Source organism: Arvicola amphibius, chromosome 11 (genome assembly GCF_903992535.2).
Source record: "Arvicola amphibius chromosome 11, mArvAmp1.2, whole genome shotgun sequence".
NCBI classification, from domain to species: domain Eukaryota; kingdom Metazoa; phylum Chordata; class Mammalia; order Rodentia; family Cricetidae; genus Arvicola; species Arvicola amphibius.
Genome location: NC_052057.2, coordinates 49,287,554 through 49,302,645, shown reverse-complemented (window position 1 = coordinate 49,302,645; position 15,092 = coordinate 49,287,554). Strand labels below are relative to the sequence as shown.

Sequence of the window (15,092 nt, the reverse complement as noted above, 5' to 3'; positions counted from 1 at the left end):
TGTGAATGAAAAAGTATCATTCAGAACAATTGCTTCAAGCAATTGAAATTTGTTTTTCTTTTAAAGTTGATTTGTGTGTATATCTATATACAATTCATTTCTCAAAACCTCCAAAGTTCTTGATATGTATATTCACATAATATTCCTCCTTAATTAAATAGTGAGAGTCTTCCAAGTTGAAAGCCAAGGAATCTTCAATAATCTTTTACTGCGCTCCATCAGAAAAAAAAAGCAGTTTGTCTCTCTCATCTGGCTATACCCTGGTTGTTGAATGTGAATGGGGGTGGGGGTGGGGGTGGGGCAGTGTATTGTTCTGTCCTCCAGTAAATGTGTTGAATGTGTGTAAGGGCTGAATCCCTGGTATAGTGTTGGGAATCATTGTGATAGTGTTTGGTGTCATTAAAGGAACATCATCGGGTGACCTCCTCATTGCTAGGGTATAATCTGGGGGGCAGGCGGTCCGAAGAACCACCTCGTGTGGATGGATGGACTCACACTCATGATCCAAGTCAGTGTGCTTCATTTGGAGGGACATGATTTCCTCTTCTGGAGCATGGGTCAGGTCATTGGTAGCTGTGCGCTGAGGGCTACACCTCCGGTGGACATCGTGTCTCCGCTTGTCCTTCTTGTAGTACAGAGCAGCGAAAGCCAAGATGTTCAGAAACAACAGAGATGCCCCCACGGCGATGGTGACACTCAGCTCTGTGGAGTAGTCCCTCTGATCCACCGAGAAGGGACTTGGCTGCTGTTTGGGATCTTCCTGTTTGGCAGTAGGAAAGGCTGACGTGACAGGTGTGGAATTTTTCCTGGTCGGTCTGAGAGTGATGTCTGTGGATGGCACTTTCGTTGTTGTCGAGGTATACTGAGAAATGTCATTGAGATTATGCAGATGAGGTACCAGTTCCAACCAGAGATTTACCTTATTGGCTCTGTAATGCTCTTTGACTCTTGGTTTTAAGCCAATGTGGAGATAAAGTTGGTCTTTCTGGGAATATCTGGTCCATGCTACTTCTTCAAAGCGGTTGGGCTTGGTATGAATGAATTTTGTATCTTGAGGAACTGGTTGATTTGGATCACTAAGAAAAGGGGTGGAAAGACAAGAAAGAATCTTGAGGACACACGTTTTACTCTTTTTCTTAGTCAAAATATTATGTTTAATGTCTAATTGAAGAGTTAACTCAGCAAAATTTTAGATTATGTTCTAATATTAACTTGCCACTTGCCTCGATTTAGCAATTTAAGTATAAGAGTTTCACATTCTTTTTCTCTGTTTATTTTGAGATTACCATCTAGTCAAAAGGTTCAGAAGAAAATGCTCAGCCATCTATGGGTTTGCTGGACAAACCTGCCTGCGTGAGTTCAATCCCCGGAATCAGTGGACAGGCAGGAGGAAAGAACAAACTCCACAAAAGTTGTCCTCTAACATCCATAAGCACAGCGCAGCACTTCTTCCCATGAGCACATGCATGTGCACAGACACACACACACACACACACACACACACACACATCACATTAAACAAAAGTTTAAAAACTTTTAGTATTCACATAGCATGTTTGACTTTTCTCAGAAACAGTGTAACCAAAACAGCATTGCAGCAAAGAGTGAATTCAGGATTTGGGACTGGCATATGAAGACATGTACGTCAACACACTGCTTACCTACCCTGCATAGGGGTATTTATATTAAGCTGCCAGAATTTCAGGTTCCTTTCTAAGTTAAGTGAGACCCATAGAATCCAAGATGAATAAAGTATTATGTAAGTATTATGCATACGGTATTATGAACTGGTAAGTACTAGTACACAATGTTTGTCACTGCTGAAAACCGTAATTCTATGACCAATGTATGTGAGAAGCCAAAGTAATGTTGTCATAGAACAATAAAATAAGGATACAAGTCTTTCTTAATATACTTTTTAAATGCAAAATTAGTAAGGCAATAACTTCAAAGCACTACAATATAAAAGTAATTTTTAATATGGGGTTAAATCCTCTATGGTGATGGAGTATGTGTGCAAGCACGTGAAAGGTACTGGTTTCAATCCCTGGAATCATAGAACAAAGAAACAAACATACAAAGAAAAGTATTTTAGACAATGTAGGCACATAAATACATTGTTCAAGAATACTTCAAATGACATTTGCTATTTAAATTATAACTAAGTTTATTCCTCTGATACATACCCCGTTTTAGCAAAATTCGTCCAATATGTCATTACTACTGCACTCAGCATCACATCATTCTTGGAGAAATTGCAAGGAAATAACTCTGTAGGGCCAACCATGGGGATCCCCAGCACATAGGGAACCTCGTCTCCATGAGCTGCATCAGCCCAAGCTGGGACTTGATCTGTTTGGCAATGATGATAGAAGGCATAGAAGTACGTAGGTGAACCGAAGTTTGAGTGAAGGTCTGCTGTAGCCACAGCAGGTGCTACCCACTGATGGTCCGTAAACAAAGCCAACAACGTCTTCCTTCTGGTTTCAGGGTTATGACGATCAGCCCAGTCAGTATACATGAATTTTATGGTTTCTCTCAAAACATCTTTCCCTTCAGGATATCCATATAAATTATCAACAAAATTAGAAACAGCAAAGTCAAAATCACTGGCTGATATACCATCATCACTATCTACTATATTTTCAACAAACTTCAACCCTTCCCCTTGGTTAACTCCTAACATGATGTCATAGTTGAGGAACTCTCCTTGTTCCATGAGTATCTGAGGATCATCTGGAATTACATCACCATCGATCACAGGTCCAAAGGCTATATGGTATCGGGCTGGTTGCACATCTTGATCGACAAGTTCTTTGTAAGGCTTCTTCTGTAGGCATTCCACTAACTCTACCGTGTCTGACACATTGCAGCCAACCTTTGTGGCCAACATTCGAGCATATTTTGCAGGCTGGAAACTAACAGCCCAGCTGGAAAGGGCTGTTCCACTCTGAGCTATTGCTCGTTGAAAAAGTCCTATGGGGAAATCAACAAGAGTTTTGCATGATTATTGAATAATGCTATGATCCCAAAGTAACATCTGATACTTTAGACATGTATATAATATCCCAAGTACAACTGAAAACACAGATACTTTATGTCTGAGAGAAGGTACATAAAGTTATCCCCAGGGTATAAAGTACCAGTGAAGTGGATCTAGGTCTTATAATTCCAACAGAATTTTCTTTGGGTTTCAAAATTTTTTCATTCTCAAAAACATAGTAAGGAGAAGAGGTGAAGTTGGAAAATATGGGTATTTCAAGGATTCAAATATTTTACTTAATGAGTATTAGAGACAATCATCAACACTGACAAGATAGAGCCAATTCTACCCTCTGCCTTCTCATCAGGCTGCATTGTCTGCTTGGAATTTTTTTTTTTTTAATTTGGCTGCATATCCAGCTTCACCCAAAATGACTGTGTTATGCTTGTTTTACTAGATTACATATGAAAAAATTATTGTTTGGGCTTCACACAGAAATTAAGACTTGAGACTTGTCAATACCCTGGGGATGTCACTGATAGTCACACAAAACAGAATATAACTTATGACATACTATTTCTAGATCTCTCTGAAAGATACCATACAATGAATATTCATCTTTCTAAAGAAGACAACCTAAGCAGTACCTTCACTAAGTTAGGAGAAAAACATCAGCAGGAATAGTGTGAAGGAGAAAAGTAAACTTTTTCTACTGTTGAATGTGTGCTGTTGTTTTTATTAGAAAACATGGCACATACATGGACCAGTGGTTTTTTTACTTGATTCATTTAATGGCTATAAATTATGGCTGCACATGCAGTTTAGTAATAGATGTATGATATTAAAATTTACAAATACACTTGATTCTCTGGAGTATTTGCTAATAGCATTTTTAAAAATATATAGGTTGTCTATTTTATTTAAAAATTCATGTCTACTATTCACTTCCAGGTTTGGGTAAGTTTTCATTCACTTAAAAAGCATGCTCAATTATTCATGCATGTTAATGAGAAAATAGTTCTTTACACAAAATGTAAAAGTCTTGTGCGAATTGGTTCCAGAGTTCTCTCCATACATGCTTATGTATTTGCGTATGTCATTAATGTAATTTTTAGATAATTTTTAAAACACTCAAAAGGTCAAACAATACTGAATTTTTTTTTGGTTTCTTGAATATATTTTGCTTTGATAGGGCAAAGTTTACCAGAGCAAATTATAGACATTTCAGCAATGTGGCAAATGTAGGGTCTGTTGATATTTGGGCAGACAAGTATTTTACTGATTAAAATATTTATGACTAAAATAAAGGTAGTCATTTAAAAAACAGTATTCTTTCTACATCAGGTACTCAGTGACATTAAATATATCAAACATTATCACATTATGTTAAGTATCACTTGAAACCTGGTGACTAGATGATCTCAGGATAGCTATTTGTTTTAGCATTGTGGAGAAGACTTTGTTAAGCATATGTGAGATTTTGGGGACTCCTGGAAGCAACAGGCCTGAGGAGTGAGTATAGAACCCTTCACGGGATTTATAGCCTCAAAATTCCAGGCCTGTCTTGCAGGTAGAGACTATCTGAGAATTTCAGGGAATTTTCCATGGTCGTTTTGGTAGGACCAGGCACCTCTTGGGAGGGGTTTTGAAGAAGATCAAAGTCAAATCCATCTTCCATGAGAACAGATGTATTTCCGTAAGGAGTGGAGTTGAAGGTGACTCTCAGCTGCTTGCTGAACCATGTGCTACTGCTCACTGTCCACCAAGTGATGAGCACCTGGTAAATTGATTTGTCTCCTTATCCAGTGCTCTTGTGATACTGGCTGACCCTGGTTTTAGGCCCACCTTTGATCACATGATCCCAAGAATCCTGTGTAACTTGCCCAGTGTTAACTTTGCTAAGTATTAGCACTCATTTCATACTAATAAGAGAATCTAATCTGCTTAATTAAAAGCTCTACCTTTATCAGTTCAAAATAAGCAATTTTATTATAGAGCAGCATATCTACTCAATTAAAACTATTACATCTTTTTCATCGTGTTACTTGAAAACAGAATTCTACCACTGTTAAATGAGATGCCGTGTAAACCATGGCAATAAGTTATATCAAAGTGACAAAATTACTAAAGATCAGCTGTTCTCTTAGAATTTCAAATGTTTCTTTGACAAGTAAAAATGTGTTATGAGCACATACTGACTGTTCTTGGGGCTGGAGAGATGGCTCAGGGTTAGGAGTGTGTAATACTGTACACTCTTCCCGAGGCAGAGCTCAGTTCCCAGCACCCTTCTCGGATGGCCTGCAACTCCCTGTAGCTCTTAATGCCAGAGACTCTGATGACAGTAGCCTCTGTGGGCAGTGGCATTTGCATGTGTATGCCACCCCTTCACACACGTGTACATAATTACAAATTACAAAAGCAAATGTTTTATTTTTGGAAGCTGAGATTCTCCATGAGTTTCACTTGACAATGACTAACTTGTTTTCCTCGTGCATACAATCACAACTAGGATGCAGACATCAAAGACGCTCTCTGGTGATGACTATTCTGCTTTCTCCTTTGTTATGTATAAATAATAGATAGAAAGTATTTGCTTTGTGAGCTCTTCTGTTCTTACATTTAATAATGCAATTGTAATCCAGTCAATAATGGGGCTGTAATGAGCGACAGAATGCCTGGTAAGATGATAAGCACTTAAGAGAAAGTGCTCAAAGCCAGAAAATGGAAATCAACACATTTTGTGGACTAAAGAAGGCTCGTGCTCCATGCCAGGCTCTGGGAGGAAAAAACAAACTTGAGTGGAAAATAGAAAAACCACAAAACCAGATGTGTTTTTCTTTGTACTCAAAGGCTCTATTAGTGACCTCAATGCTTTGACACTTTTGGATCACGCATGCAAACTAATCAAATATCCATTCTTTACTTAGGCAACATGAAGAATCACGTTTCCAGACAAACTAGTTCTTGCCTGCCTCATTAGTTCCATGCCACTAAAGAGCTGCAAGCGCCGATATTTGAAATACTTGATTTTGATTACGGATAAGTGGAGAGGAGAGTCTTGAGCGTTTCTCTGACTTTCCCTCAGATCATCCTTTGACAGAAAGGAAAATGCCTGCGATGCTAAGCATCATGAAGTGGACTTGGAAGAACACATTACCCAGCTCCATGGAAGACAGAAAAGAGCCTGACAGAGATGTAAACATGCACAGAAAGGCTAAAAACACAGCTTTAAGCAGTTACTAAGCCCAAGCTAACACTCAGTTGAAACAGAGAAGTATCTACAGAGCATCACGTAGTTCTGATGGCGGTGGCATGCAGACACCAAAATTGTCAAAATTTGCAACCTGCATAATACCTTTGGTTGAATTGCTCCAACGGTTACCTTCAGAATAATGGGATAAAGTCAGCAGGTTGACACATGAGCCCCCAGCACCTGATCCAAACACAGTGATTCGCAAGGGGTCACCACCAAAGAACCCAATGTTCTCGCTAGTCCATCTTAGGGCCTGGATGAGGTCAAGGAGCCCGTAGTTTCCTTTGGCAGCCTGATCCCCTGTGCTCAAGAAACCTGGAAAACAGAAGAAGAAAGAAACCTTAGGACAATTGCTTCTGTTAATATGAATTAAACAAACAACAAAGTTTAAGTTTGTATGAGTCTTGTCCTGATTGCCAATAAACCAAATGCTTTAGTGAAGTGTTTCCATTCAGAGAAAAATCAGTAATTTTAGGAAGAACAGTAATGACTGAAACCTCCAAGCGATGTACATCTTTCCTCAATACTTCCCAGCTTATACAAAGAACTAGTCGCAGAGATGAGCAAGGGGAATGGAAAAGCCTGAGAGACCCAAAGACAACCATGTTCAGAAGCCAAATTCTGTGATGATGATGGGGAAGCATGTAGCGAGACCTGGAAGACTGTCTGCTTTGTATAACATGTCATGTTCAGAACTCCCATGTGGAACTTCCATGTGAAAGCATGTACCATGTGTGTAGATAAGAGCTACTTGTCCAAGCTTTAGGGGAGAAGAGGTTTAGTGACTTCATGAGATTCTAAAGCAATTCTCTGAATATGTGTGTGCCTACCCATGTTTAGCATGATGGAGAGGCTCTGAGAGATGTGCTGTGATAACATGTACTTTAGCCAATAGAGAAAAGTAAAAGCTTTGGAGGAGTTCTGACCCTGAGCATTTTAGAATTCTCAAACTCTGCAAGACAATGAAGATGATGTGTAAAGCAATCAGTGCATTTTGAAAATAGGTACAATCAAGGTAGGGAAAAGATGGGAAGGAGTTTAAATGACAGGATGTCAAAGGTAACTGGAAAAGGGTATATTTGAGCCAAGTGTGGTGGGCACAGATGTAATCCCAGCACTCATAGATTCAAGGACAGCCTGATCTTCATAGGAAGTTCCAGGTCAGTCAGTAAACACATAAAAATACCATAATGACAAGAGTTAGGTGAATCTCTTATCATTAGAAGGCTTAAAAGGAGCTACTATAGAACTATTTCAGCATGGTAGGTTTTATAATGTGTTTGTTTTGCACTGGAAAACAGAAAATGGAAACTACTTCATAAAATATTACATTTTATAAACTGTTAAAAAGTTATCCCAAACCAAAAAACTAAGGGACATAGTCACTGTCTTGTTACAAATAAATTGATTGGTAAAACTCAGAGACTCTCAGAAGGTGTATGGAAATGAATTTTAAAATCCAGTTCTCTCAGTTAATGCAGACAGAGTCAATTTGATGAGTCATTTTGTTGAGTAAAATACTTGATTTGATTTGAAATATATTTCTATGTTTTAGAAAACAAGCTCAGAAGTCAAGATTATTTTGAAAAACAGACGATGAGAGCAGTACCTACCAAGGAGTAAATAAAACTATCATCAAATTTTTTAAAAAAATTAAAAATTATATTGTGTATATGTGTATATATGTTAATGCGGGCACACAGGGTACCCAGAATAAATGCAGAATTTAGGACAACTTTGGAAGTTGGCTCCTCTTGTCTTCTGCCTTGTGAACACAAGGTGTCCTGTGTATCTGGTAACATGCACAATATCCTCAGAAACTTAGTGCGTGAGCTTGAAGCTGACTTTCCCATCTCCAACACCCAAGCCTCTAGCCTCTAGCCTGGCAATGTAGGAATACTGAAATTACCATGAACACCACAGCATGTGGCTTCCTACATGAATATGGAGATTCAAACTTGGGTTCCCTGGCTTGCTTAGTTTACCCACTGAGCTATCTTCAGACCCAACCAGATATTCTTCCCTGTCATTGTAGGAAGAAATAGATGAAGTCAAGCTCTCCTGAATGTCTGAAATAAAAGTTGGCTAAACCTTCTTTTTATACAAGATAAAAAAAAAAAAAGAGCTAGTAGATATAGACGTGAAATCTCGGGCTGGTGTAATTTAAGTGTGTACAAGGCTTGTGCTGATCACCCTGCACTCAGGAGAACAAGGCGAGAGGGCCACATGTTTGAAGTCAGGATCAACTACACAATGCACCACAGCAAAAAAAAAAAAAAAAAAAGCAGTCTCTTGTTCAATGTATGTGTGCAGTTTTGCATGTATAATTGGGAGATATCTGTGAGTTGGGGATAAACTCTTAACAGACATATTTTGAGCAAATATCTTTCTGGTCAAACCCATTTGTCTTTTTATTGAATTCACAGAACAACTTGAGGGGATTTCTTACAGGTCTTCTTGCTTCAACAGTTTCAAACTCTATTAGAAAATGATACATAAAACAAAAACCTTGCTCTGAACCCTTTTAACTAAAATCGCTTTATGTGAACTTTGATATAACATAGAACCATTAGTTTACATTTGTGAAAAATTTTGCTAATCTATAAAAGTAGAATGGTCTGACACCATAAAATTTGAAAACAACATTGTGGAAAGATTTTTTAACAATTAACTAGAAAGTTCTGGAATGATGTAGAATTTATATGTGTATGTATATTTGTACACAAATTAGTGAATACTTGTGAGTCTTAGAATGAATGAAATAGCAAAACTGAGACAGTCTATGTGCTTTAATACTTATAATTTTATATCACAGATCTGTTCAGGTAGAAAAATGAACTTTGAGTATAGCTTAAGTCACTCAATACAAAACAAAAATTTCTATTGATTCCCTTGTGAAACAATATTGAAAAGCTTCAGTTGCATTCAAATGACTTTCAGCGTCCACACAGAATCGATTTAATAGCAGCGTCGCCATTCAATGTGTCTCATGCAGAGAACAGCTGCCATGAGACAACGGGTGTCAAACGAACTAAACAGTGTCCCGTCTAGTTTTCTGCTTTCAGTGTGTCCTGTTTATCACATTGACTGACGGGCTGTTAATTTTGTTTTTATGGAACAATACCACAAGACATATCATATCTTTGAAGAGCAGCTTCTCTTTCTACACATAGTTAAATTGTTTAGTTTCGAAGAAAATAAATCAGATGTAAAAATAGTATTATTAAACTATAATTTTGACAATGGGGCAAAGTATATTGGGACAGTCAAGTCCTAGTTGCAGATTGTCCAGGTCACTCTGTCAACCTGCATTGTTACTCAGTTCTACTTATGCATATTTGAGGCCTTCTCTATATCTGTTTATCATCTATTATCAACCCATCTATACCATCTATATCATCTATCTATTAATTTTTTGAAGCCAAATAGTTGCAATGTATAACTGACAATATCACTTCATGGTTTGTTTGTGTATAATGCTACTTTCATTTGTAGTCAGTCCATTTTTTAAATTTTTCTTATTTTTTCTATTGGCTGTACATGTTTCCCACTTCCCTTCTTTCCTCTCTTGTCCTCTTCCACAGTCCTCCAGCCCCCACACTCCCAATTCTCTGGAGCTATGGATCATAGTCTGATTATCCTTTGCTTTGCTTTATATCTTCTTTTCACTTATGAGTGAGTATCATACCGTGTTTGTCTTTCTGCATCTGGGTTACCTCTACAAGTTTAATATTAGGGAAAATGATGGCTCCTGTCACTGTTAACTCGAACTAACCAATCAATTGCATCTCCTCAGACTCAGTATAATGATACATGTTTTTACGAGTTCTTTGATTCCTAATGCAATCATCAAACACTATCCCAGAATTCATTCAGGGGTACAAAATAAGGGAAGTTAAACAATAGATAAAAAAGACATGGTTTGTTAATTACCAAATGATAAGCCTTAGTGATGGAACTGTTTTTATCCTGTTACCCATTGACATATTCATTTAAAGTTCTTTTGCGTTATGTGAACTGCTTCATCGTTGAGAGCAGAATAATTTCAGACAGCTGTAGCTAGAACAGCACTGAAGTGCCTGACAGTGGTCTATCCACAGGGGGACTCAATGCTGCAGCATCCTGAACGCACTACTTGAATAGATTTTCCCTTGGTGTCACTTAAGTTACTCTAAATAAGTCATCACAAACCTCATATGCCCTTCCCCAGCATTCATTGTCAAGTCTTGGAACACGTGACTAATGCCTGTCCTCACACAATGACACACTATTGTTTTGTAAGATAGAACCACAAGAACTAGAAAATCATCTATTTTGCATTTTCAAAGAGAAGTAAAGATAACACATCTCCATTCAGATATCTAATTCACTTGACTTATGAAAGTAGTATTCAAAAATAGATTCACTTTTTAAAACACTTTTGCAATTTTAAGACTGTCAAAGTCCATAATGGCAATTATACTCACAATTATTTCACTGCCCACTCGAATCTACAAAGTACTTTATCAAACGGTATACACTTAATGTCATTCTTACTCAAAAACTTCTTTTCATCCAAAAAAAATTCTAATTGTTTTCCTGATCATTGACAACTGGTTTAACTAGTCTGGTGATATCTAAAAAACAGGTCTAGCTTCAATTTGCCATTCATGAGATCCAAAACCTAACAACTATAACTATTATCAGGTGTTAAAGAAAAGCCAGGCAACTGAACTTCGACACATAATCATTACAAACAGGAAAATCAGGTTCAGGTTAGTATAAACTATACAAGGGAAAATAAGCACAGGGTGATAATTGCTGTATTAGATATAGTGGCTAAGGCTACTGCTATTGAGAGTTCTCTGAAATCCAGGGAACATGGAGATATAGAGATTATTAGTGATTCCATATGTAATCAGGCCTTTACTACAAGAAAAAGAGGGAATGTCTTTTAAATATGTAGAAACAAAAGGCAAGTGTTTCACTAAACATAATAAGCAAACAAAAACGAAGTAAAAGTCTTCAAGGAAAAACTTGGAACCCAGAAGAATGTTGGCCATTTTGTTTAGCTATCATCTGGAATGGGAGAGATGGGAGGGGTCGGGGATTCTGCACTGTAGATGTGTGTATTCTCTTAGGCATGAGACCTATATTTGAGCATCTATTGTTATTATTTCCTAGAAATATTAAATATAAAGCAATCATTTCTGAGTTATATATTATGTTCAAGTAATAAAGCTGAAGGAAGAATTTCCAATATTTGTTTCTGTTGCTTATATAAAAGACCACACTGTGTTCTTTTTATTTAGGAATGCTTCAGAATGGAGGTACTGCATGCAGAGAGTTAACTAGCTAGTCTTGTAGCTATGAGACTCCTCAAGACAGTGAAATATTCTTGTAGGGAAAGAGAAATATGGCCCAGAACAATAACTCACTGAGGATTTTCTATCTTTTTTTTTCCTCTCTCATGGTTTATTTTTTTTTTATATTTAAAAATTTCCATCTCCTTCCCTCCTCCTCCCCCCTCCCTCCCCTTCTCCTCCCCCTTCCCTCCCCTCCTTCTCCCCCTTCCCTCCCCTCCCCTCCACCCATACCTCCCCTCCCTCCCTCTCAAGGCCAAGGAGCCATCAGGGTTCCCCACTCTATGCTAAGACCAATGTCCTCCCAACTCCCCCCAGGTCCAGGAAGGTGATCGACCAAGCTGAGAAGGCTCCCACAGAGCCCGTCCATGCAGAAGAATCAGAGCCCAGAGCCATTGTCCTTTGCTTCTCAGTCAGCCCCGGCTGTTGGCCACATTCAGAGAGACGGGTTTGGTCGCATGATCCATCAGTCCCATTCCAACTGGAGTTGGTGATCTCCCATTAGTTCTGTCCCACCGTCTCCATGAGTGAACGCACCCCTCTCGTTCCTGACTTTCTCCCTGGATTTTCTATCTTAAAACATCAAAACTTTACAAAATTATATTCAAAGCACAGGTCCTTCTTTACATTTGAGCCCCTTTCCATCAGTTGTCAGAACCAGTCAATTCTTCCCCTGCGCTGTTTCTGGATTCTACATCAATCCCCACATGACTGGATTCTCCTGAGATCCTATATGGGAGAGACTCTGTTTTCATGGCATCCTTCTACAAGTCTTGAAAAATTCCAGTAAAAATGCCTGTGTTCCCTTTTACTACCAGACCCACCTTTGGAAAGATCCCATACGGGCACATGAGCACACACACACACACACACACACACACACACACGCACACGCACACGCACACACACACACGCACATATGCACGCGTGCGCGCGCGCACACACACACAGCACTAAAAGTATATTAAGAAATGATTAGAAAATTTATTTCCATTTTGTTTCCTACTTAAGTGGCTGGAGAGATGGCTCAGTGGCTCAGAGCACTGGCTCCTCTAGGGTTCAATCCCCCGCGTATACATGGCATCTCACATCTCTCTATAATTCCAGTTCCAGGGATCTGACACCGTCACAGACATACATTTCTCAAGTTTTCAATTTTCTTACAAACATGCTGCTTTAAATTTCACCAAGTTGGACATTATGGTAGCGTTGATGTGAAATAGTCTCCCGAGGCGCTTGTGTTTAAATATTTGCTCTCCTGATTGCGGTGATCTTTTGAAACTTGTGGAACATTTAGGAAATGGAACCTTGCTGGAGAAAATTAAATCAGGGCAAGCAGATCTTGAGGCTTGATAGTCAAGTCCCATTTCTTGTCTGCCCTCTTCCTCTATGCTACTCATACATGTAACCAGCCTTCTTATGTTCCTGTTCCTGTTTCTTCCACATTGTGATGCAGTGTACTCTCAATACATGACAGAAACTAAACCACTCCTCTTTTTAATTCCTTTCATTTGTAAAGAGAACTAACTAGTATAGGCATATAAAAACAAATGGTTAAAAAATATAGGATCCAGACTCCATAATAGATGGAGGGCAGTGCTTGGAAAACTGGATACACACAGCAAATAGCAAACTGGATCCTTATCTTGCATCATATGTGCCATTAGTATCTTCTAATGAATTAACTCTTGAACTTTCAGAATGAGCCAGAGGAGGAGACATTTAGAACACTGGACTTGGCATTGGAGGGATGGCTCAGGGGTTAAGAGCAGTTACTGCTTTTGCAGACAACTGAGTTAGTAATAAGCACTCATGTGGTGACTCACAATTGCCACTAAGTCCAGTTCTTGGGGGGGGGGGCTTGCATTCTCTTCTGGTGTTGTGGTTTGCATAAGGTCCACAGGGAGTGGCACGATTTGGAGGGGTGGCCTTGTTGGCTCAAGTAGATGTGATTTTGTTGGTGAAAGTGTGACACAAGGGGGGTGGACTTACAAGTGTTGCTTGCACTTACACGGCCTGTGGGTCAAGATGTAGAACTCTCAGTGATCTCTCCAGCACCATGTCTGCCTGCACGCTGTCATGCTCACCACCATGATGATAATGGACTGAAATTCTGAAGCCGTAAGCCAACCCCAATTAAATGTTTTTCTTTTTAAGAGTTCCCAGGCTTATATAGTTTTTCTTCACAGCGTCAGAAACCTTAAGATGTCTGGTCTTTGTGTGAATAGGCATACATGTAGTTCACAAACATATGTGCAGCCAAAACACCCATATATCAAAATATAATGAGTATTTAAATCAGAAATGCAGACGTTTTCATCATCTCAAAGCACAAGCAACAAAACAGAAACAGATTCATAAAGGGATTTAAACAGACTTAAAGTTCTGCACACCAAAAGAAAAACTGGAAGAAAACAATTGTAAAACATGTTATTGTTGGGACAGATCTAACGGGAAACCACCAAGTCCAGTTGGAATGGGACAGATGGAACAGGAGACCAAACCTGACTCTCTGAATGTGGCTGATGGTGGAGGAGGACTGAGAAACCAAGGACAATGGTGATGAGCATGAACTCTACAGCATGGACGGGCTCACTGTGAGCCTTGTCAGTTTGGTTGCTCACCTTCCTGGACTTGGGGGGAGCTGGGAGGACCTTGGACTTAACATAGTGAAGGGAACTCTGATGGCTCTTTGGCTTGGAGAGGGGCGGAGTCGGGGTTTGGGTGGAAGGGAGGGGAGGGAAGGGGGAGGAGGAGGGGAGGAGATGGAAATTTTTAATAAAAAAATGAGAAAAAAACATGTTATTGTTGATGTATTAATGTCCATCCTATATAACAAAATTCTACAACTGAACAGGAAAAAAACCCTTAGATATCATAATTTATGAATGAAAAGATACCAAATTCATCTCTTTAGCCAGCTGCACTTCAGGTGCAGTGACAACAGATCCCTGAAGAAGCAGCTTAGGGAAAAAGAGTTCATTTCATCTTACATTTCCAGGTTATAGTCCATGACCGTGGGAAGCAAAGGGAGGAATCTCCGGCAGCTAAGCACATTATACCCCTGTCCAGAACAGAAAGAATTGAATGCATGTATGCTTACTTGCAGACAGAGAAATGTCAGACAAAATGAGAAAGCAGTAACGCAAACCAAACCATCTAATTCCTCAATAACCGTATCTCTGATAAGACACAGATGCTAGTTCAACCTCCTCATTTCCTGAATTTTAAATTATAATGATAATTTTGAAAAATGGATTGTCAAAGAATTCCAGTTAGTATTTCATAAAAGATGAGCATATGGGCCCTGTATCAGGGCTATGTGGTCTGCATTCCAGTGCAGCTGCCTAGTGTAAACATAAAGACACCAGAACAGGAATCTGAGCAAACATCTAATGTACACCCAGTGCCAGCAGCACTAGCAGGTAGCTTTAGAAATCTTGTTTACCAATGTCAAAATAGATTTAGGGTAGTTCTGCATTAATTATTGACCATTTATCAACCTAGCATTAAA

At 39.0% G+C, this 15,092-nt stretch overlaps 1 protein-coding gene across 6 annotated transcripts in view; it reads right to left on the bottom strand.

Annotated features, from left to right (window-relative positions):
* Positions 1 to 253: 253 nt before the first annotated feature.
* Positions 254 to 15,092, bottom strand: part of Nlgn1 (neuroligin 1) — a 682,701-nt gene continuing 667,862 nt past the window's right edge. For 3 of the 6 annotated variants that reach the window (XM_038347696.1, XM_038347700.1, XM_038347701.1), the window contains 3 exons: positions 6,366 to 6,551; positions 2,187 to 2,976; positions 254 to 1,076 (listed from right to left, as the gene is read on the bottom strand). In XM_038347696.1, coding sequence (XP_038203624.1) covers positions 254 to 1,076; positions 2,187 to 2,976; positions 6,366 to 6,551 — 1,799 coding nt within the window. Of the gene's footprint in view, positions 1,077 to 2,186; positions 2,977 to 6,338; positions 6,552 to 15,092 lie in introns of all 6 variants that reach the window. The other 3 variants (XM_038347698.1, XM_038347697.1, XM_038347699.1) reach the window with 1 other exon arrangement.